Source organism: Leptinotarsa decemlineata, unplaced genomic scaffold, assembly GCF_025532065.1.
Source record: "Leptinotarsa decemlineata unplaced genomic scaffold, Ldec_3_MD MMD2_tig00003335_RagTag_RagTag, whole genome shotgun sequence".
Lineage (NCBI taxonomy): Eukaryota > Metazoa > Arthropoda > Insecta > Coleoptera > Chrysomelidae > Leptinotarsa > Leptinotarsa decemlineata.
Window position 1 is genome coordinate 6,615,967 of NW_027412587.1, and position 26,373 is coordinate 6,642,339.

Genomic DNA, 26,373 nt, shown 5'->3' on the forward strand with positions numbered 1-26,373 from the left:
CTTTGAACCCATTTTACAAAGTCAAATCAAAAGCTCGAAGCAATTTTCTAAATCGAAAAGACTTGTTATAACTATGAAAAATTGGCACGTGTTCTGTGACAATCGAAACCAGACTTTGCTACGTTTTCGTCCTTCCTTAAAATATAATAACAATGTCAAACCATAAAAAGCGTTGTCAGTTAACATATTAAATCATTCACAAGGAGACACACACGATATGGAAATGATGATCCGTGTCTAGTTGTAATAATTCTCTTTCTATTAGATAACCTTAAATACTGAAAAAACAGCAATGTCATTAACTCATTCTAATGTTTTGATCGAAGGCAAAATTGTTTGTTTGTCTCTTGAACTTGGGCAATTTGTTACTACCGATGTCAGTCGATGATTGTTATCTATCGAGATATGCATATTGAGGTGTGAATCTTTGAAGAAGAGTTTGTGTATAGAACTACGCTAGAATATGTTTTGTGTTCCTTTTTTTTTATTCAAGGATAAGACACAAGCAATACAGGAAAATCCTTAAGGCGCTCTAAGAGCGGTGCCTGTACGAAAGTAACGATTAACATTGGATTTAAATCACTGGATATTGAATCCATTTGGAAAAGCATTTTCAGGAAGTTTATTCCACATGAACGCAGTTCTCCAGATGAAAGAGTTCTTAAACGGTGAAGAACGAGGTGTACCGAGATGAACCTCAAAAGGATGAGCAGCCACAGTACGTCGCGTATTTTTGATATGTACCGCTCTTGGTGGAGTCAAGTGTTTCGAATTACTTGAACATTTCCCGTGAAAGTGTCTATAAAAGAGAAACAAATCTCCAACCTTCGATGTTCCAGACTATCATTAGTCTACCATTAGTCGGGTGGCTCTTTAACGAATGGTTAAAGAGCATACATGAGAACAATACTCCAAAGAAGGTCTGAACTGAGCTTTATATAGCAGCAGAAGTTGCTGAAGTGTGTACAGTTTTCTGGTTCGGGACAGTGTTCCAAACTTTTGAGAAGCAGCCCTTGCAATTCCAACGACATGATTGTGCCAAGACATATTGATATCCATTTTCACCCCCAAAAAACTTATCGAAACGCAACCTGATTACTTTCACCTCAATTCACCCCAATTCACCCCAATGTTCTGCCCTGTCATTTTAAATGGCAACCTATATTTTTCATCGCTTTTTTGGTTTCTACATAGAAAATGAAAGACACTTTATGTATATCTCCACTTCAAAAGTATTGATAGTTTTCGAGATATCTAGCATGACAGGTGTTTTTCCAATATTCGTCACTCAGAATATTTGAAATTATAAAGGTGTGCCAAGTCCAAGCAAATTTTTTTCTCGGTCAAATATTCTACATTGGTAACTCTCTCAAACGATATATCTGAAGTCGACCAGTGATATACAGGGTATGAAAAACCGCTTGCCACATATTGCAAATACAATTTGCAGAATATTCCTTATTTTAAATAGAACACCCTGTATATTATTGATCCATAAGGAGCGCCAAGGAAACCTCTACAAATTTCATTAGGTATTCCCCATGGCTGAGTTCAATAGTTTTTCTTGAATAAGCATTTATTTCGAAAAATGGAATAACATTTTATGGTCGGATGAATCGACATTCTACTAAAATGGATTTTTGAATCGACATAGTTACCATTATTATTCAACAGAAAATCCTCACTCATTGAGACAGGTGGACTATCAACGTAGGTGATCGATAAATATCTGGGGAGGCATCATTGGAGAATATGTAATTTGTACTCTTTTGAGGGACATATGAATGGAACAATGTATCTCAATTTCTAACGAAATTATTTACCAGGTTTGTTAAAAGATATTCCTCTTGACCTTCGCAATAGAATGTCGTCACAATATGATGGTGCACCTGCTCACTATTCGGCAGAAGTGAGAGATCATCTAAATGAAGTATTTCCCAATAAATGGATAGGACAGAATGGGCCTGTACGGTGGCCCGCTAGATCACCAAATTTAACAAAACTGGATTTTTTCTTATGGGAATACAGAAAAAATGATTTACGTCGAGCCACCAACTTCTTCTGAAAATATGCGACTTAGAATAACGAATGCTTTTCGCAGCATTACACCAGCTGTCTTGCGCAGGATAGAACAGTCTTTCAAACATAGACTTCAGCTATGCATTCAAGAAAATAGAAGACATGTTGAACATATTCTATGAAAGTTTCATTATCAACATTTATTACACTTTTCTCTTTGTAGTTTTGTAGTTTGCCAGTTAAAAAATTTAAATATCTAGAACTTAAGCTCTGAATTCATGAATATACACCATAACATGAAAAAAAAATTGTAATATTCATTATGTTTTTCCATTTGATCTTGTTTGGTTTGATATTGCACGATTTATGGGTAAAATTCTGCATCCAATAAAAAAAATGAAAAATGTTTGGATGTTTCAAAATGATATATTGAGATGGACATCTTTTAATTTCTTTCGCAAGGAACTCAATACAATTTATAATTGTTTTTTGTTCAGAATTCACAAATTTTAAAAATAAATCAGAACCCTTTTCTCACAGAAACTACTCAGAATTATTTTCTGAAATTTCTCATATACGAGAGTAAGGCACAAGAAATATTCATTTCGCAGATAAATAACAATCTCATTTTTCCATCAAGCTATTCAAAACATAATTCAAACTATTCAGTTTGGAATAGGTTTGAATATCTTCTAAATTGAGAAAAAATATGATAACATATTTGAAGTTTAAATACAGCTCTTTCATGTCCAGGGTGTTCCTATGGAACATCCTCACATTTTATTTATAGTTTTTGTACTCGTAGTTGTTTCAAGTTATGATTGAGTCAAAATAAAGATCTGAATAAAAAATGTTTCAAATGTCCTCAGTAAGAGTTAACTGTCAGTACTTGTTGGAAATCCATATGAAAACTCACTGAAACAGTTTGAAGCGACCAATCAGATGATCAATTCGAAGCTGGGTTCAACTAACTGAAAAGTGCAAATATAATTCTCAAAACACTAGTGAAAATAGATAGAAATTGATGATTATGACATAGTCAATATACAGAAGGTTGAGTTCAAACCTTCCATCTGCAAATAAAGAGTTTTATACTCATGATTGAATTCATGTCTCTATTCAAGAAGGTGAGCAGTATATCCTGAAATAATTTTTCCATTCTGGAGCTATTTAAACGGTCTTTTGAGCGTGCTTTGAATTTTCTCCCAGTTTGTCCTATATAAAGCATCGAACACGAACCGCATGACAATTTATATACTCCCAATCTATGTGACAACAAACTTTTGTTTTTGTTATATTTGACATGCATACTCAAGTTATCATTAGTTTCATACCATCTTCGGTTTTCAGTGAATTGGAATTTTTCATACTAGGTTGGCTCGAATAACTTAAGGTTCTGTAATTCTTTCCTCGTCTCTTGAAATTTGGTAATTTCCTTCATGACCTGGCTGTATAGTTTCATACCGTAAATACTGCATTAGATTGCTATCATAACAATTGTTTACCTCAATTTGTTTTATAAAATTCAGTTCTTCGTGTAAATTCTCACTCATAGAACCATTAACAAGTATGTGCATCATACTGTTGATGGAATAGGTGATGATATAGGTGTGTGAAAGAATAATGAATGATAATGTCCGTTTGTGCCGCTTTACAAAAAATTGTTCAATTAATTTTTTTGGTCATAGTTCAAATGTAGAAAAAAAAATTTGAAATACAAACATGAAGAATCGTGAAGTGACAAGAGTTTCACAATCAAATTGCTCCTCCTGAAGTTATCATCACCGATTAAGAGTCTTTTATAGAAAACCTTTAACTGTAGAAGCTGTCTAGTTTCATGGGAAGTCAATGCACTCATTATATTCGGTTTAGCACGAAACTTTCGTGTCGAAAACAGGTGAGATTTGGCAAATGGCCTGCTTGATGGAATTCAGTCGACTCGATTGGTGTGTTAACAAACTGACGATTAAATGTCACAATTCGGATTATACGTGATTGTGACATCGAAACATGCTTCATTAAGGAGGTAATTTGGCACGAATCAAAACTGTTATAGTTGGCGAACTTGATATGTTTAATATTTAAATGGTCGCTAAGCGATTCAGCAAATTATGAATTCAAATTTTATCTAAATTTATGCACTAACTTATCGAAGGACCTGACAGACTCTTGGGAAACCATAAATAGGCAAAATGTAATATACATTCTGCAGACCTTCTGGTCATAACACCGTTCACCTTCAACAAAGGTTTCTGGATCAGCACTTCTATTCGTAGGGACTTCAGGGAAATTGTTGGATCCACTCAAACGTAGACTAAGTCGACTATTTGGGTTGAAATAATAAGAGGATATTGTCTGAAATGTTATTTGAGGAGGTACACATACACACACATCCAAAACAGATAAAAACGTAACAGAGGTTTTGTGAAAATATTAAAAAAATATCACATATCATTAGTGTCCGACCGAAAGTTCGGTTTCGGTCGAGTTTCGGCAAAAAAAAGGGTTTCGGTTTAGTTTCGGTTTCGGCGGCAAATCTGCCGAAACAACGACTGAAACCGAAACTACATTCGGGAGTTTCCGCGCTGTGATCGGTAATGTTCGGCGCGTTGAATTTCATACAAGCGACGAAAACATTTTGCCGCGTCCGCGTGCCTAATCATGTCGTGACTCGATACTTACTTTGTGATTTACTTTGTTTATTACATGAATATTAAATACTTATTGTGATATTAGATAACAAATAAGTAATTTATTTATGTTTAATATTTTTGAAAACCCATCAATAATATTCAAAAGAAGGATCTACACCTACTCAAATAATCACCTCAACTATTTAAAGTATTTTTATGTTGATTATCAATAAGTAAAAATATCGAAAATTGGATAACGTTGTGATTCAAAGATAAAAAAATAAAGACTGACTGATTATAATAACGTTTTGTTTATTTTTCCCTCAAAACATAACCCTTGTAAGGAAGTTTCGGTTTCGGTCGTAAAAACCAGTTTCAGTCGGACACTACATATATCAACAGATAGAATATCTGATACCATCACATTTCAGTCCAAAAATACACAAACCACTAGTGACATTGAGACCTAAGATAAGCTCCATTGGATTACCATGAACAGATTTAGTCAAACATATTTTGAAGTTTCCGGGCAGAAAAAAGTTACATGAAAAATACTGAACAATTTCTGGTTAAAGCAAATTTTTCAAATTTGAACCAAAATAATGTGTTGGTGACCTTTGATGTTTTCAGTTTGTTCCCAAAAGTTCTTGTGCAATGCAAATATTCCATCATGTCAATTATGATATCAAACAACAAAGTCAATATTTTTTCGAGGACAAAACACAAACACTACAGTGAAATCCTTAAAAATCTGGTAAAAAAAAATCTGTTTAAAATCCGTTAACCAGCTGTCGCACCCTTACGAACGACAACCCTCAGAAGTCGAAACTTGTGCGAGCTAAGGATTACCAAGGTCTTACCTATTAACGTGTGCTTGTGCGATAAAAGCGATTTACGTTGGATTTAAATCGCTGGAGTTTGAATTCGTTTAGAAAAACGTTCTCAGGAAGATCACTCCACATGAACGCAGTTCTCCAAGTGAAAGAATTTTTGAAATGTGAAGTTCGTGGTGTACTGAGTTGAACCTCAAAACGATGAGCAGTTGCAGTCCGTCGCGTATTTCTGATATATACCGCTCAAATGTGCCAATTCACTTGTACACCTCCCGTGAATGTAGCTATAAAAAAGTAACACATCTTCAACTTTTTTTCTATGTTCCAGACTATCAAGGTTGCAAATGATGTTCGAATCTCCTATCAGGCAAATGGCTCTTTTCTGGATGCAATCCAGCATCTTCATGGTATGCTTAGGGGCGGAGTTCCATACATCAGAACAATATTCTAAATGAAGTTTGAATTGAGCTTTATAAAGCATCAAAAGTTGCTGAGGTATGTATAGTTGCTGGTTCGGAACAGTGGTCCAAGCTTTTGAGATGCGGCTTTTGCAATACCAGCGACATGATTGTGCTAAGACATATTGTTGTCCATTTCAATCCCCAACAAATTTAGCGAAAAGGAACCTAGTTACTTTCGCTACAATTCAAAATCACCCTTAGATCCCTATGGAACGCCGTTTTAATTTTTATTGTCACAAATATTCATTTCTCAATTTATTCAAGTAACAATTTATTTGTTTGAATTTATTCAAGTGACAATTTATTTGTTTGAATTCAATTGATTCATGCATTTGTTCGACACATTATAAACGATTGTTCGCAAAATTTGTTCTATTATAAATGACACTTGATTGAAAATGTTACATGAATTAATTTGTTTGACGAAAAGTTGCGAACAGTTATAATATAGATTCATTGTTTGATGAAATTTTTGGAAGGAAATGTTTGTCATATATACTTTTTTTGTAACTATCGAACAATTTACCACAATTTCTGTGAAACATGAATAAAATTGTTTGTTGATAATTAAAGTTACTTGAAGTAAAACGATCGTTGATAATTTTAATTCGGCGCTAGCGGATTCTTACAAAAGCTGAATTTTTAAATCTGACAACATGATAGTCTAGTGATAGTAACACAATATTCCAAAAAGCAACAATCAAAACAATTCATTTTTACAAAATACCAATAGAACGTTAAATGGCGTGCCATGCCGTTTTACTTTTTATTAATATTCCTTTGAAATGAACTGAATCATTTTGTTTGTTGAATTTCAGTGATACATGAATCAAATTGATTGTTGATAATTTTTATTCGGCGCCACGGTTGAACGGCGTTTTGTCGTACTTTAAATGAACTAGCATGTTGCTATATGTAGCACTTGAAGTTCTTGATAAATCCGCTCGATAGCAGCGCTGAATTAAAATTATCAACAATCGTTTTAAACGTTTCTTTCAAATCTAACAAACTTTTTAAATCATCAAAAAATTTAATTCTTTGCCAGAAATTAGATTTATAAAAAGTTGATAAAATAAAATGATACTTGCTTGAGAATGTTTTGCACAAAAGTTGTAATCAAGTTATGAATGTTGGAAATATTCAACAATTTCAATAAAATTGAAATATAACAATCTTTATTATATGTAGAAAAATATTAAGTATGCAAAGTTAATTTGCTATATTTTCAGACAAACGAAAGTCTATTTTTATTATCAACAATGTTTCATGGGAAAACTTTGACAGTCATTCAAATATATTCATTGGAATTTTATTGCCAAACTTGCTTTTAGAAACAGAATTTAAAGTTTCATTATAATTCAACAGTCATATAAATAACTAACATTTTATTCAGAGATCAAAATTATATGCGGAATTGAAACGTTTGTTGAATTTACTCTAATAATACATTCCATTGACTGTTGAATGAAAATGTTTGTTCATTTCTGAGTAAAACTATAAGTATATAGATTATTTTTCATCATAATATATAGTAAACTGACGTTCCATTTTCCAATACTCTGAAACAATATTTTTCTTCGGAATCAATAAAAGCTTCAAGTTATTTCATTAGCCTTTTTTATTCAAATAACAATTTTATTCATGTAACATTTTAAATCAAGTGCCATTTGAAATAGAACAAATTTTGCGAACAATCGTTTTTAATGTGTCCAATAAATGCATGAATCAATTAAATTCAAACAAATAACTTGTTAGGTGAATAAATTGAGGAATGAATATTTGTGACAATAAAAAGTGAAACGGCGTGGAACTTCCTGCTGTGCCGGTGAAGATGTGCATCCACAGTTGATGTCCTGGAATCCAAATGGAATGACGAGACAAGGGTGGTGTCATCAGCAAAGCATTATATTGGATTCTTGGTTTTTTTCAATAGGTCGTTGATATACAATAAAAAGGGGGTTGGAGACAATATGGATCCTTGGAAAATACCAGCGTTGATGGTGAAAGTATTCGAGATATATCTCGAGATATATCTCGAATACTTCGAACGTTCTTTCAGGAAACTGGAGAGCCCACTGAAACGGAAACTGAAAGACACAACTTGTAGAAATCTGATAAAGACATAAAAAAACATCATCCTCAATCAATATCATTCAAACCTCTTTTGAAAAAAGAAACTGAACTGAGAAGTCTCATTTCAAGTGAAATTAGAAGCATCCAGTGCAATGTGTGAGCAGGAAACTCATAATATTTGAGAGGGTTCGAAGTGTTTTTTGGAAGGATTCGAGAAAGAATAGAAGGAACGTCACTCAAGGGAAGTATATTTTCATTTTAAAAGAGGAGTGTTACCGGTCCCCTCATTTGATGAACTTCGCATTCTGATTCATTCCAGGGGAGTAAATGGAACCCATTACTGCCAGAAATTGTAGAAAGATTCATATTTAATTCAATTTGCAACGTCAAAAGTATATTCTTCACATGAAGCTAAGAACTCTTTCAGTTTCTTTTTACCAATCAGCAAATATGGGATGCTTAAGGAGTGTGATTACTCAAGCCAAAATCACTGAAAAAATCATTGAAAGGAAATCAATTCGATAAGCACTTTGAATAAAGCTGCGTTTCTAGTCAAATATTTTTTTTTGTATATGTCCTCAAAATAAAACTGATTCAAGGAAATAAACCTCTGCTTTAAGATCACCATAATACAGAAACTTCGGATTAAGTATTAGATATCTTCCACTGAATCTAATTTTTTTATACAGTAGTGACCTTGATCGTTAAACATTTTGAGTGAATGTAGTTTTCCAACTAACGAATAATTTGCTGTTTTGCAACTCTCCGAGCGGTTGATGCATTGCCAGAAGAAGTGACATTGAAAAATTCACCAGAAACGACAAAAATGTTGCTTGTGATATACTGTTGGGAACCTTTGGTGTAGTAATGAATATTACTGAAGTTTTTTCCCAACACCAAATCATTATTTTTACACCTCGACACGTGTTTCGATCACCAAGTGATCATCTTCAAGAGGGAGATAAAACTAATAACTACTCAAAACTAAAGCTACTTATACTAATCAGGTACATCATACATCAGTAATACCACCCATACAAGTGTACCACCCCAAATTAATTTTATAATTGGCCTTTCTATTATTTACAATATGTCCTGATGTATGTTTAATTGTTACAGCTATATCTAGAACAATTTTCAGCTATATAAAATTAGTTTCACAATACTGCCTATCTAAATATATTTACAATGTGTCTTTTTGTAGTAATCAGTAAACCCAACAATATTATTTCAACAAGCTATATAGTATGCTACTTGGTATTGGTCCGTTGTCGTTATTCATAATATTATTATGTTTACTTATTTCTACACTCTCATAGGCATCTAGTTGCCTGTTGTTATTAAATTGTCTAACTAATCTTAAAGAACTGAAGTCTATGGAATGGTTTTGTTGCAAAATATGATGGGCGACTGCTGATTTTTCAAATCTTCCATATTTTAAGTGTTCTATGTGTTCCTTATATCTCACTTTGATAACTTTGATACATCTTTTTGTCTGTCCATAATATTTTGTATCGCCGTCCTTACATTCAATTTCGTAAATTCCAGACTTTTCCGAATTCTCGACTTTGTCTTTTGGACTTCCCAAAAGGTTCTGCAGTGTATGACTTGTTTGTTTTAAAAATCACCTTCATACCTAGTTCCTTGAAAATCTTTCCAAAGTTCTTCGTAAATTGGTGGTATGGAACTGAGATGTATTTATCTTGGTTTTTGTCCTTTCTGAAAGTCGAGATTTCGTTCATTCTTAACCTAAACTTCTTTTTCCTAATTATGTCATCTACAATACCCCTCGGGAAACCGTTAATGGCTGCTATGTCCTGTATTGTAAGTTTTTCTTTTGTGAACCTATCATGTGTTAGAGGGAAAGTCAAAAGTCGATGCACCAAAAAATTCAAAATTCACAGTGATGTGAACTGTCAGGAATATACCTGTACGTGCTTGTTTCTTTTCTAAATATATCGTATTCTAACCCTCCATCTTTGCTCCTCATTACCAAAACGTCAAGAAATGGTAGTTGTCCCTTATTTTCTACTTCATACTTGAATTTTATTGATGGACATCTATTATTTAAAAAGGAAACAAAGTCCTCAATATTCGATTTTTTGGTATCGAATACCGCGAAAATATCATCCACATACCTTAGCCAAATCCTAGGAAAATACTTTTCTTTACTTTCCATTTCGAATCTGCTCATGAACAGGTCTGCCAGGTAGGGGGACAGGGGATTTCCCATGGCCGTTCCTTCCTGTTGTTCATAAAAGCAACCTTCTACCTGGAAACGATTTTGTTTCATACACAAATTGGTAAGAGAAACGAATTCATCGATTTCGTTGTTATTGAAATTATTTTTCTCTAGTAGTTCCCTGAGGTATTGCAAGGTCTGTGGAATTGGGAAGGTAGGAAATAATGAACTAATATCAAAAGAAACCAAAATCTCACCTTCCAGGTAGAAGGTTGCTTTTATGAACAACAGGAAGGAACGGCCATGGGAAATCCCCTGTCCCCCTACCTGGCAGAACTGTTCATGAGCAGATTCGAAATGGAAACTAAAGAAAAGTCAAAGTATTTTCCTAGGATTTGGCTAAGGTATGTGGATGATATTTTCGCGGTATTCGATACCAAAAAATCGAATATCGAGGACTTTGTTTCCTTTTCAAATAATAGATGTCCATCAATAAAATTCACGTATGAAGTAGAAAATAAGGGACAACTACCATTTCTTGACGTTTTGGTAATGAGGAGCAAAGATGGAGGGTTAGAATACGATGTATTTAGAAAAGAAACAAGCACGTACAGGTATATTCCTGACAGTTCACATCATTGTGAATTTTGAATTTTTTGGTGCATCTTCTTTTGACTTTCCCTCTAACACATGATAGGTTCACAAAAGAAAAACGTACAATACAGGAAATAGCAGCCACTAACGGTTTCCCGAGGGGTATTTTAGATGACATAATTAGGATAAAGAAGTTTAGGTTAAGAATGAACGAAATCCCGACTTTCAGAAAGGACAAAAACCAAGATAAATACATCTCAGTTCCATACCACCAATTTACGAAGAACTTTGGAAAGATTTTTAAGGAACTAGGTATGAAGGTGATTTTTAAAACTAACAAGTCATACACTGCAGAACCTTTTGGGAAGTCCAAAAGACAAAGTCGAGAATTCGGAAAAGTCTGGAATTTACGAAATTGAATGTAAGGACTGCGATGCAAAATATTATGGACAGACAAAAAGATTTATTAAAGTGAGATATAAGGAACACATAGCACACTTAAAATATGGAAGATTTGAAAAATCAGCAGTCGCCCATCATATTTTGCAACAAAACCATTCCATAGACTTCAGTTCTTTAAGATTAGTTAGACAAGTTAATAACAACAGGCAACTAGATGCCTATGAGAGTGTGGAAATAAGTAAACATAATAATTTTATGAATAACGACAACGGACCAATACCAAGTAGCATACTATATAGCTTGTTGAAATAATATTGTTGGGTTTACTGATTACTACAAAAAGACACATTGTAAATATATTTAGATAGGCAGTATTGTGAAACTAATTTTATATAGCTGAAAATTGTTCTATATATAGCTGTAACAATTAAACATACATCAGGATATATTGTAAATAATAGAAAGACCAATTGTAAAATTAATTTAGGGTGGTACACTTGTATGGGTGGTATTACTGATTACCTACCTGTATGATGTACCTGATTAGTATAAGTAGCTTTAGTTCTGAGTAGTTATTAGTTTTATCTTCCTCTTGAAGATGATCACTTGGTGATCGAAACACGTGTCGAGGTGTGAAAATAACGATTTGGTGTTGGGAAAAAACCCTAGTAATATTCAAAAATGTTGCTGCTTTCTAAATTCTACCTCATTCAGAAAAAAAAGCTAGTCATTAAGCATTTACTGATCTTGTATTCGCTCAGAGGGATGTAAATGAACAGCCGTGACTGAGATATAATAAAAACAGATGTACTGAAAAATTGGAGTACTTTATCTTACCACCAGAATTACAATACTTTTCTTGATATGCGTTTCAGTTTTCCTCATTTCCTGAAGACACCAACTTGGTTGGTGAACTGCGCGTCGAGAAAATCATGGCAATTTTGTTATTCTTCGCCAGAGGTTCCAATTTCACCTCATGCTAATGACAACAATCAAAAAATTCCTTAAAATGATTAAAATCAGTCGTTAACTCGATCCACCTGCGATTCACCTGACAAACTGATCGAATACAACTGTTTACATGAATTCGACATTTCCGTGTACTGAAAAATTAGCAATTTCAATGAAACCCATAAATTTACCAGCCAAACATACGGAATTTTTCGGATTTCACTGACAGTAGGTACGTAAATCACAGCATGGGTTCTTTCATTTATCTCTGCATGCAAATCAGTAATTGATCATCTCGTCGAAATTTTCTGATGTCATTTCAAGGCTTCATTACCTGTCAGACATTCCCAGACTCAGCAAAAACATTTCTTCGGGTCAAAATGTTATTGTCGTATAAGGTTAGATGCCAGCTTGATGAAGTGATAACCTCGAAATGAAAGAGACAATTGACAAGAGCCAGAAATCACGTTTCGAATATAAGGTAAGATACAATCTTACTACTGTTTCAGAATTTTTGTAACAGATTATATCTGGGGTAGATGTTTCGGTAATGACTTGAGTACATTCGTACACATTATATTCATGAAGAAGATAAATGAGCCTACATATTTTTCTGAAAAGCAAACTGTGAAGAATATAGGCATTGTAGAGTGGAGCCAAGAAGGCGTGAGATTTCAATGAATTTCTACGTTAATGGTGATTTCCAATTTCACCATTTCAATGTATTGGCCCTTAGTTCAGTATTTCCAATGAAAATACAATTTGAATAATTTGGTATCATAGTAAATCAAGGATGGCTACAAAATGGCGGATTACCTATTGTTTCACAACTACCACAATATGGGCATCAAATGACGGAGCTTGACTAGTAGAATAGTGGTACACTTTGAAAAAGATGCGAATTCAAGATGGCCGCAACTACAAAATGGCTGATTACATATTATCTTGTAACACTGAGGCACCAAATGAACTAAACAGAATGAGAAGAATTGAGCAACAAAATTAGTAACTAAAAAACTGAAAAATGAAATAATTTTTAAAAAATGGTAAATGTTTTTTTTCAATATGATAATGATGTAGGTAATGAACTAGAACATAATTTGGAAGATTCTTGTGGTAAATATGTAAATACTTCGCCCAACCATTCCATTATTTTTCATCTGATCAATACCGCAGATAGTTGAGGAGAGTGGTATGATGACTGCTACCTAGGACTTTCCGTATTATTTTTTATTTTCTAGTTTAGCTTCTATCTAGATCATTATCACAAAACCGTTCAAGATGAAAAATTACTCATTATATCAATAACTCGTACAGATCGTCATGATATAAATGATTTTGTGAAAAAAAATGAAAATAAAATTACCAAACTGAACACTAGTGCACAGGAGTATCAGAAAAGCAAGAGATGAAATTAATAACAGCATAAAAACACTCAGGAAAGGTGGTCAGAAAAATATCAGTGAGAATACAATTCAATGCAGTTGAAAAGTCAATTCAGCTCTCAGTGGAAATTAGGAAAACGGAAATTCGAATATACTCGTAGTTAGAGTATGTAGTTGACTAAATGACAATTGCAAGTACTAGCAATCAAATCAGTAGGAGAATAGAAGAAAAGAAGAAAATCAAAGTAAAAAGGCAGCTAACCGAAATCAGAGAAAACATTTTGCTTCAGAAGACAGGCTAAAAAATAGGCTAAAAATAAACAAAAGTTTCAAAACCAGCGGATCTAAACTAGATTTTTGTTGAATCTGATGGGTCGAATAAGATTTTTGATAATCGAACTTCGTTCAAAGATTGGGGGAAAGTCATGAAACTTGAAGAATGTTCACTGAAACAACATGTTCCAAAAGCACACAAATGATTATGCAGATGATGGAATTTTTGGTGGATAGCAGATCTTTGAAAGGAATTCACCATTGTAAGGGATATGAACTATTCAAAATGAATATAGAGACAAATTCTTAAAATCCAAAGTAAAAAAAAATAAGTATTATTTCATGATAAAAACTTCTGGTGTGTACTCCATACTAATTCTTATCATGTTCCATTCGGTTGTTGTTTACTTTTTTACTTCTTTTTGTACTTTTAGCTACAAAATCTTTAATATGAAAAATTCTCTATTTACTTTCACTTTACTTTAGTTCGTGACAGGTATTAAATTTAAAAATTTAAACAATGAATGTTGATGTATTGGGTAGAAGGAGGATACGTAGGATGTACCTCGACAAATTTCAAGTTGCTAGAGCAGTGGCATTGATCGAAGTAGGGTATTCAAGGCGTCGTGTAGCTCAACTGCTTAATGTGAGTTATTCTGCGGTTTCCAGAGTTTGTAATCGCTACCAAATTTACGGCATAGTAAAAAGAGCCCCTTATCCCAATCGACAACTCACAGAGAAGATCGTTTGTTACGACTTTGGGCAATTAGGGGTCGCACCGATTCTGCTAGAACACTGCAAAATCGTCTTATAGAAGCTACGGGAACGCGAATTTCGAACCAAACGATACGAAACCGACTTCACGAAGTACAACTCCATGCAAGACGACCTGCAAGAGCCCCTAGATTATAATATATATAATAATAATAAGTTTATTCATCCTGCCAATTCACATGATTTATATAAGATTTATGTATGAATAAACAAGAAATAACAGAAGCTCTAAACGTGCTTGCTAGTGATAAAATAATACTGAAAAATAATGTATATAATGAAAGATAAAAGACAAAAAAACAAAGACAACATACAAAAAAGACAAAGACAACATTGCTAAAATTACATTGGAGAAATATAAACTTAAACCTATTAAATTCAATTCAATATTGTAATACATAAGGTTACATACTAGCGAGTAGTAAATGAGAGGAAATATGATAGAGTATAGAAAGTATTTATCATTCGAGTCGACCAACAATGACTTCACGAAATTTTTTCCGGGGTTCTTTATGTATGAAAGATTTCAGTTCTTTTTTTTTTGATGCGATGCGACTTCTTAATCAATTTGATTTCATGTGGAAGTATGTTGTATAATTTTGGAGCAGAGTATTTATGAACGTTGGAATATTAGTTTTTGCATTTGTGGTGTGATATGTCGATTTCGTTGAAGTGTATCATATTCATGTGTGGGTAATTCCAATTTTTGTTTTTGGTGGTTATACATATTTATTTTCAGGAAAAAGAGTTGGTAGACATCAAATACATGACATTCCGAATAGAGAGCATCAGATGGAAAAGTGGGTTCTTTTTTAAAGATAATTTTAAAAAACCGTCTTTGGAGGACTTCTATAAGATATAAATGAGATTTAAGGGCACCACCCTATACTAATAATCCGTATCAAAGATGGCTTTCTACAAGGACATGATACAGTGTTTTTACTTGCTTTAGTGGTAATGAGGATGTCAGACCTTCAAACTCGTAGAGAATGAATCTCAGCTTTTGGCATAGAGATTGGACATGAATGTTCCACTTGAAATGCATATCTATGTGTACTTCCAAATATTGTTGCTGATTTGATAACGAACTGTTCCTTTGGAATGTTAACTTGGATTTTATCGAAGTTAGGGGAAGTTGTCCTATTGCAGCAAAATGGTAGGAAGTGTGTTTCATCCACATTAATTGTGAGTACTTTATGATTGAGCCATTTCCAGGATATATGAAAGTCTGTTGCAACTATGTCCCTAAGTTCTTCCTAAGAATTACCTTTAAGAAAAATGGCTGTATCATCAGCGAAACCTAGGATATCCCCCCTAGCCTTCAGCAAAAACATATAGTTCACGTAAATATTAAAGAGAAGTGCTCCCAGGATTGTTCCCTGGGGTACTCCATACTGAATAGTGCCGGGATTGCTGCAGTTGTTGTCTATCTTCACGAATTGGTGTCTGTGTTGGAGATAAGATCTGAATAATTTCAAACTATTACTTCTGACTCCAATATTTTGTAGGGTTTCAAGCGGTAATTGATGACTCACCGTATCGAAGGCCTTGGAAAGGTCCACGAAAACACATAAGCATGGTTTACTTTCCTCCATGGACTCATGGATTGATTTCAATATAGCATCTTCAGGTGATTTTTGTTTTCCGAATCCGAACTGTTTTTCGGAAAGTAGATTATATTTCGCAATGTATGAACTGGGACGTTTTTCAAGAATCTTCTCGAAAACCTTCGCCAAGTGAGTTATCAAAGTTATTGGTCGGTAGTTTAACATATTATTTTTGTCCCTTTTTTTATAGATGGGCACCACTATACTTTCTTCGAAAACTTGTGGCCAAATTCCAACTCTCATACATTCATTGATTATATAGGTGAGTGGTTCATTGATATATTCAGAAATACATTTTTAGGTTTCAGCTTGTATGCCGTCTACCCCAGGAGACCTGTATGGTTTGAGCTCATTAATGACACTTTTCATTTTAGATGCATTCGTCGGTACTAGGAAGAACGAGTTCAAAGTGGACGTTCTTTAGGCAACATAGTGTGGATCGTGCCTAATTTTATTTGCTAATGGCAAATCAATTTAATTTCACTAGTTTGGACTTCCATTGTCTACTTTATAAAATGATTTGAAATCCCTGAAACAACTAAAAAAGAAGAATTGAAAATGAATAGCTGAAAATAACAATTATATTAACCAAAATAAACCTGAAATGAAATAATAGTGAAATAAAATACAAGTAAAAATAGAACAATTGAATAAATAAAAATAAAGAAATGAAGAAACAAAATAAAAATAAAAAGTAGAGAGATTCCAAGTCACGTTAGTTCACGACGTTTCTATTGTTAGTATCTACAATCGTCTTCGGGTGATGACCCCAGTCATCAGTCATGAGATAGATAATGAATCAGAAAAAAAATCACTTGTTCATTTACCGACGAAAAAAATATATTAAAAGTCTATCTCGCGTTCAATGTCTCGTGAAATATTATTATATCAAGAAATAGTATACCAAAATTGAAGATAGATTAAATATACAAATGAAATATTGAGATACACTGGTTGAGGGAAAATGAGTACAACCTGCAGGTAGTAATTTTGGGAACTGAATAAAAACTTTACAAAATAGACAAGTCATTTTAAGGATTTTAGGTTTATTGGAAAACATGTTGAAAAAGAAGGGGTAACTTTTGACAATATGATTGACGTGATGAACATATTCATCGATTATACCTCACAACTGATTCGGAAATAGGTGTCTAGTGGATGTGCCGGGCTATGTTGACGCAAATTAGAAACATGATTTGAATAATGATTGTTAGATATATACCGTTGAAGAGCTCCCAATTATGACTATCTCTTCGAAAATATCAATTCACTGTCACATTGTATTTGATAGTGTTAAATTTTGAATTGGCCTTGTTTCAAGGTGAATAAAATCGAGAAAGTTGATTATGTTATCAACCTAAATGACTCCTGATGAAAGACTATTGAGATGTATCTTTCAGAAACAATGAACGTCTTGCTGAGAATGTATCTTGATCAGAAATATACTTAATATCGAAACAGGTTGGATAAACTGAGTAGGTAACACCTAAACGAAAATTGCGGCAGGACATTGATGTGAATAATGAACTTTTGGTTTCATTGTTGAGTATGGAAATGAAATTCTTCATGTAGCACTACTTTCACACATTTGGGACTTTTGAATTATTAGCTATCATCTGATTTATTTCATCTATCCTAAATTTTTGGAAAAGGTTCAATGTCAATTTAATTCACACCTATATTTCATGGCGAATTTTTTCACAACTTCATAGCTCATAAACTAAAACTTTACAACAACTTGAAAATACCTCACATGAGCCTCATACAATATTCATGCATTGTTTTTTGCGTTACATTGTTTATATTTGTCATTCGACGATGTCGTCAAATGAATACTTTAAAGTGCACTTTGGTATGCATTTTTCAACTTTTAGACGGAAACAAAATTACAATCAATTTATTAAATTACCTAATTCGAGGTAAGGAAGCGGAAAAATAACCCATTTCAATAATTGCCATGCTTATCGATTCAATATTCTGGAAAACACACAATTTCCTTATTTGCCTGATATTTTGTCGAATACTGGTTGGATTATAAGATATTTTCAGCAATGATTTGTCAAGCTTGATTTATTTTACACTTCTTCAACTATTGCATCCTAATCTCAACACCTATCTTCAATCTCATGGCTATACATTTTCAGAAAGCTCGGTTTCACGTTGTTTGATGTTTAAAAGAAAACGCATTCAAATGAAATTCTGGCAACAAACTTGGGGTCATTGGAAAATTCTGAATGAAAGAGTAAAATAAAATTACTTCAGTTACCGAGAAAAGTAGATAATTACATATGCACAACTACGAACTGCCTTATAAAGTACTGTTCCCGAGTGGAGACTACTGGATCCTCCGGGAGAAAGAAATATCAAGAGCAGATAGTTGTTGGTTCACCTTCCGGTTCTGGTGTAGGTGTTTTCAGTCGCAGACCCAGGACGGAGTTGTCAACGTGCCTAGGAATCTATGCAACTGTATTTCAAGCGGAAATTTACGCTATGTAATTGTGTGCAGAGAGATTGGAAGAATCCAACCTCATACACAAGTCAATGAAAATATTCTCGGCCAGTCAAGCGGCGCACATTTCATAGAATTTTTCTGTTGAAATTTACAGTTTTAAGTGATATTTTATGAATTGTTACAGATTGTGGACCTTCTGTTATATTCATGACAAGAAAAAAACTAGACGAGCTTGTGAGAGCAAGTCCACAGCGACGGCTTGACAGAAATATCCAGGATTTGGAAAAAAATTGGTTGAAATAACCAAGTGCCCCCGGAAAAAAGTGATGAACTTCAAAAAGTCGTTAAGACTTTTAAAGTGGGATGTAAACGTAAATGGCTTGCTTGTGATAGAACAGAAAGTCGATTCTTAGAAAAAGACCACGAATGGCCTAATGGTGGGATGTCACTACCTACTGGCCCAGTTCCTGAAAGTTCCAAAGTTCGCCCGAGCAAAGAATTCGCGGAATCAAGTGAACGCACAAAACGTCGCAAAACAAAGTATCTTAGAGAAAATCGGCTGTTGATGAACCGACTTATGCAGCACGGATGAGTCATTGAGCTAGTGGAAATTGAAAAAGTCGTGAAAGATGTAACCAACCAGTGCGGAGCAGCTTCGTAAAGCAGCGGCTGTAAGACTGTGGCTCAAAAAAAAAACACACGACCGAAGAAGCTTCAATAATATATATTGAAGCCGATTTGACCTTGAATCAATATGAGGTGATACATCAGGCCAATAAAGATGTATATCATTGCTATCCATTTATACAAGAAGTAAAACAAAATTGTTACACTAATGACAACACTAATGACAGTAACACTTGACGCAGATTCTTCCAAAACGCTAAAAGAGCAGCTTCGATAACGGGCATCGACATATAATCAATAAAAAGAGTCAAAACAATATTGGAGGTTTTGTCATCTGGCTTTGAAATGAACTTATAAAAATGTTCAAGCTTCGCTAAGAGTACAGCAGAAATGTTCATAAATTCATAATCTTGGCAACCTTGTTACCGATTGGACAATTAACGGAAGAAGCTGCGGAAGCTAGAAATAAACACTTTCGACAGTACAGAGAGATTTTCTAGAAAGTTTTCCAGAAGAGAGTGCAATGAAGATATACTCAATCGACTTTTGCTTACCTCAGATCCATATATTAGTAGCATGAGGCGAAAACAAAACAAACCAAAGCAAACATTTAGTGCTGAGGCTAAGCAGTTTTTTAAATTAGATGACAGCCTTCCTCAGGAATGATATTTATTAAAACTCATGTGGAAGTGAAATCTATTGACTATGCTAATAAGATCCATATTTTTTAAAATTTCATTTATTTGTAATAATGTTATTCTTTGCCTTTGTCTCATTTTATGTCTTACATAATGAATCTTTTTTTCAATACAAAATAGTTATTTATTATACAAGGGAAAGAAGTATTAGATTTTAGCTCGAGATTGTGTTGTCTCCCGACACGAAGCGGAGGGAGACAAAAAACCGAACCGCTGAAAGAGTTCAAGGACATACAAAAAAGTGCACGTCAGAACTGCTTCGAGTATTGGAAAGAACGCTGGCATGAGTGTATCATATCTGAATGGTCTACTTTGAAGGAAACAAAATAGAAATTGATGAGTAAATACATATTTTTCTGCAAAAATCAAAAATCACCTTATGTTTTGGACAAACATCTTACATCGACCACTGAACGAGATTCTTTCTCTGTTTCTCACTGCAGCTCCCACTGCAAGGTAACTAGATGTAACCAGAGCCCAAAAAACAAAGTATTCATAATCCAACACCAGACAACGCTACCTGGGACAAACTCATACTATAAGGATAAGAAAATCCAATTGACTTTCCAGTTTCACGGCCCAGATGATGCTAGTTGAGCTTTTTTATTCTGAAATGTTTTTAAAATTATTTCATCGTCTAATCAAATAGGATGCGTACAGATTTTTTTGTATTATAATTGTGTATTGATGCTCAGTTGCTCTATAAAAATATTATATTCTTCATTGCAAACTGTGTAAGTGAACAGAGTGAATAGTTTCAGTAAATGTTTAATTTTTTAGGCGAATCTGCCAGGAGACAAAATTATAATTTTTGAATTATTCTCAGTCTGGATATGAAGTTTCGTATAAAAATAGTTATTATCAACCCTTTTGTAGAATTTTATATAACTTATTATATTAATTATCACCACTTTTATTTTTGAATTTATTTACATTCCTCAAACTTCCGATCTTGTATTTACTCTTCATATTTGTAATTCAATTCGTTAAATAAGTATCAATGATTGTGATAAAAGTTCTAAGTAATTGTATATATACAAACCAACTGAGGGAAACAACAATGTCGATAGTAAAACCTGGCAGAAAAATGCTCATTGACTGACTGTCCTCAATGAAGACAAGATCTGAATTCCTAATGAGTTACAGACATGATATTCAATAATCTGCGATTATTTTCTTTGCCGATTAACGAGTTGGTCGTACTTGGACATTTCTTGAAATTTCAGTATGGGGAAAGTTGCAAGGATGTTTGTTCTCCAGTTCCAAGAGTACTAAAATATATATTTGCATATATTATTTGGAAGAATACTGTCCCCAGTCAGCTTGGTAATTTTTAGGAAAATAACAGTGACCTTAGAGGTGTTTACACTGTTTCCATGTGGATTTCTAAAAATATCATTCAAAGATATAACTCGTATATTGATAACAAATGAGTAGAGTAAAAAATGCTATGAATTATAGTCTGACATTTGACTGGGCTCAATTTTATGCAATTGATCCTATCTTGAATTCGGTATAAAGTCTAAACATTCACCTTTTCAACCTTCAAAGAGAAATGGAATAGAAACAATTTGTTGTTCAAATCGAAAGCACATTTCTTGTCATGTAAAAGCAAATATAATTCAACAAAATGGTTAGGGCTTTCGCGACTGAGGTTTTCAGTGTCATTATAAGTGACACTCATAAACAATTCTCCTGTTACTACGTTTCTCCAAATTAGTCCATTCCCACAAAAAAAAACAGATGCGACGAAAAGACACAATAGCTTAATAGGCAATAGCCTAATGACCAATAACTTCTCCAGAGTTTGGGATAAACTAATTCGGACTGTAAGCGTTATAGAAGAAACTACATATTTAATGACTGATTATTCTGGAGTTAGGGCATGAAATAATAAAAAATTCAAACATTATAAAAGAAATTTCATCAAGTCATCCAATGGACATGTGGATAATTGATGACTAGTTTCCACATTACAAAACAGAATCAACAGAGAGAAGTAATACCGTTCTATTTGGTCATTGGGCGAATTTTTCAAATTCTCGAATCTAGTGAAGGCTCAAAATATTGAATTTTGAGCCTTTCTCTTTCAAATGTGATGCTCCATAGTCATGGTTAAACTCCTGTCCCTCTGCGAAAACCTGGTTTGCGAATGTGGAATAGGTTCTCAAGAAACTACTTCTATTCTATTTCATTCTGTGGCAAAATATTCTTCCCGTTTTGCCAATATAAAGTCAACTTAAATACAGGTGATATTTCTAACACTGAAGTTTTTTCTTCATAGTTTTTGCTCAAAATTTCATTTGTTCTGTAGGCCACGTTCAATTCATTCTTAAAAAAAACGAACGATGTCATCACATTTGATCAGATTGGTGTCGACAAAATAGGAAAAAAACGCAAATGGAAATTATCCCATTTCATTTTCAGATAGGAGAATATTGAACATATTATATATCCCTACATATTATGAAAATAATCGCTTCGTCGGTCACGTATATCTAAACTTGATTAACGGGAAAACTAACGAATGTATTTCCATTGGGTTATTACTGATGGAGAAAAGAAAAATTTTTGTATATAATCCATTGATATTGTGAATGATGCTACCCGTTAGTTTATCGAAAACGATGTTCTCGTCCCATCGATATAAAGCAAAACAATTCACTACATATTTTGTTTTTCACAGGTCTACAGAAAATCCGCAATGAAAAATGTCAACCTTTCAAGGACAGCTGACTAAATCCATTTGGATGTTTTAAATGATGGTCACGTGGTAGTTGGAAACCTATATAGATGAATACGGTAGATCAGTCGCTTTGCTGTTAGTGATATCAAAAGTCATGGAGAAAGCCTTAAATTACAATATCTTCAAATATTTGGAAAGCTTCAACATCTCGAGCGATCATCAATATGGCTTTCGGAAACAAAGATTAACAGGCGATTGATTTTCTATCGTTTGTCACCCATATTTGGAATAACGCATGGGGCACGAGGGTTTGCTGGCCAAACTTTGATGATATGGATTGTCGGATAATTTTTGTATATGGCTCTCCAGCTTCCTGGAAGAACGTTCCCCTGCAAGTGGTCGTCAATGGGTATCTTTCGAATACCGTCCACAAACCCAATTTTCATTGAATATAAATGACTTATTGGTAAAAAACAAGAATCCAATATATTGTCTCCGAACCGGATATAATAATGTCAGGACAGACAGCTTTCTGCTTCGATAAGTTTGTTGGGGCTTGAAATGGGGCTTAAAATAGTACATACCTTAGCAACTTTTAATGCTTCATAAAGCTCAAAGCAGACCTTCTCTTGGATCTTATTATGAAGCTCCGCCCCCAAGCATACCCTGGATTCTATCCAGAAAAGAGCTATACGCCTGATTGGAGACACGAACATCACTTGCAACCTTGATAGTCTGGAACGTCGAAGAAAGGTAGATGTGTTACTCTTTTATAGCTACTTCAACGGAAGATATTCAAGTGACTCAGCACATTTGATTCTACATATCAGAAATACGCGACGGACTGTAACTGTCTTGAGGTTCAACTCAGTACACCTCGAACTTTACTGTTCAAGAACTCTTTCATTTGTAGAACTGCAATTGTGTGGAATAAACTCCCTGGGAACGTTTTTCCAAATGAATTTAGTCTCCAGCGATTCAAATCTAACGTGATTCGCTACTTTCGCACAAGCACCGCTTTCGGAGCGTCTTCAGGATTTTTCTGTAGTGCTTGTGTTTTTTCTTCGAATAAAATCCTGAATACTTTCGTTACTTTAAGCATTTCGTAGACATTATAATTGACTTTCACATCATACAATTTGATTGTATGTCTTTCAAATAAATATTATCGCAAACTTGAATATATTGATCGAGAAAATCAGCTCGAGTTACTACACACATCGATGCAAAACGTGTGATGCAGAAAGGTTGCAATTGCGTGGGTTCTAATTCAGGTAGATAGTGAATCACTTCGGAGGCTCAGGCCCATTTTCATTCTGTGTTGGCTTGAGAGGAATAAGTATTATGACAGAAATATAAATGTAGACATTTATGCTCCGCTACCTGTGCGCAGATGCGTGAGGTCGCTAGTTCACTATAAAACATATGTATGACAAATATATGCAGAAAAAAAAGCACTTTCATGATTTATACATTTCAAAAATTAGGAAATTGTTCAACAAGGTATCATGGGCATCTTTGAGAAGTGAAAAAATTAAATTTGGACATCGGGTAATGAAGCTACTAATGTTTTGATGTTTCAGAACATGTGAAATAACGAAAACGGTTCTACTAGACAAGGAGCGAGAGTATCGTCATTGAAATTATTAAAAATCATATATATTTAAAAAAGGCATCTCATTTCGAAGAAAAATTCTGCTTGAAATGAGAAAAAAAATTATGAAAAATGAGAATGAAAATAAAACTTCTTATGTTTTTTTACCACTTGTATTTGTAACTATATAAGTGGTAAAAAGACACAGGAAGTTTTATTTCTCATTTTTCATGATGATTTCCTACCACGTAGTAACGGCTACACACATCAGTTTATTGAAAAAAAATTATGTGTATATAAACTCGAATTCATGAAATAATATATTTGGAGAATTCGAAGGAAAATAGAAAGGAAGCGGGTGAGGTTTTCAACATCGAGGTCTATGAATTGTATTCATGATAATGAATTTTGGAGAAAGAGTCAAAGTGATAAACATTTATGAAACGTATAGAGCATACGCAATGCATACGCATTGTAATGAAACCGGTATGTTACTAGGCACTCAAAAGCGCTTTCAGTCTCTATTGAATCATGCTTTATTTTTTATTTTATATTTCTGTTTATTTTCATTTATGAAATTTTTGTTTTGTTAAGCTTGAAATATATGTTAGAATAATATTCTAGTAGTTAATGTCAATTTTGGGGAGTAGCTAAACACGAAAAATCACCAATTATTACCAACAGTTTCCTACAAGGTGTATAGTCTTATTCTTTCATATCTTGAAATATATGAAAAAATTGATTGAAAAAATGATTCATTACCTGAAATAATGTATTGGAAGGGTTTTTTTTTTTATAAAAAAATCCAGCTGATTACATTTATCAGCTTTTCGTGTAGGTACTCTGTATGGCTCATTATTAGGACTCTTCTAATATACAATCCATTTTTATTCTTTGAAAAAACTTTTTTTTTCGGTGATGTAGTTGTATTAATTTTTGTGAACGACGGAAACATTGCGACTTCTCGTTTTTTTTTTACCACACTTGACAGATGTAGAATGCTGCCTATTTGAACAAGCTCTACATTGGAGATCAACAGTAGGTAAGTATAACTTAAATTTTATCGGCTGCCTAATCTTTTCAATTGTTGTTCATTCCACTTCTTTCTAGAAGAGCAAGCAATCTAGGGGTAAGCCTTTCAATATTCAGAAATCAGCAGCAATATTTCGTATTTTTCCTTTTCCAAACAACTTGGATATACAAATATTTTTTCAAGAAAATAAATACCTATATCGTACAAGATGTGAAGTTTTGTATAATAAATTAATTTTCAATTTTTTTCATTATTTTTCAACATGACTGATTTTAGTTTTGTTCACAATGTTAATTTATTATTTGTGAATCTTCAGAATCCCTCATAGGAAAAAAGAAATAAGAATATTTCTGCAATTGAGTTGCGTGATGGAAATATCAAGCCAAAACTTCGAGCCGACATTAAAGTTACAAATCAACCCTTAGAATACTCACGTCCGGTAATCCTATATCTGAGTTCCACCTTCATTCTTCACGCCTCCACCCACTCAGCACACAAATAAATTGTTACTAATAAAAACAGTCCGCACTTGTCAGTAAACCGATTTCACAAATATCAACAAACTGAATGTCCAAGAAGTATTAGCGCATAGTAGGCTTTTCTTGAATAATGTATCCAAAACAGTTGCGAACGGTTTTAAACATCGCGCTATGCCGTGCTATCAGCCCGTGGTGGGACAAGAACAGGACAAACGTCAGTATCTTCGCGCTTGATTGGATTATACAGATACCTGTAATTATTGTGTCTACGGGGGAGCGCAAATATACGCATGAATGTGTTTGATGTCAGAGGTCTCAGGGGTAGAAATGTCTGATATTGGACAATATCAGCAGGAGAAAGAGACACAAGTCAACGTATATACTCCTGATTTATTTGACACTGGACTTCTGTAGTTTTTGTTTTCAATATTCAAGCAATTATACAGGGTGATTCAAAAGTACTTTGACAAATTTCACAAACTACACTTAAACGATTTGATCTCCACTAACTTTATTGAAAATAATCATAACATGTTTCGCTAAAACATTAGCTTTTTCAAATGATTAATACATCCAAGCATCCTTACATTCATATTTATATACTACAGGTAACCACA

General features: G+C 33.7%; 1 protein-coding gene across 1 annotated transcript in view; it reads right to left on the bottom strand.

Annotated features, from left to right (window-relative positions):
- Positions 1–25,899, bottom strand: part of LOC111508908 (scavenger receptor class B member 1) — a 65,417-nt gene extending 39,518 nt beyond the window's left edge. Inside the window, exon 1 of the mRNA XM_023164547.2 lies at positions 25,712–25,899. Within this exon, the coding sequence (XP_023020315.1) occupies positions 25,712–25,745 (34 nt within the window). The 5' untranslated portion in view covers positions 25,746–25,899. The remainder of the gene's footprint in view (positions 1–25,711) is intronic.
- Between the last annotated feature and the right edge of the window lie 474 nt (positions 25,900–26,373).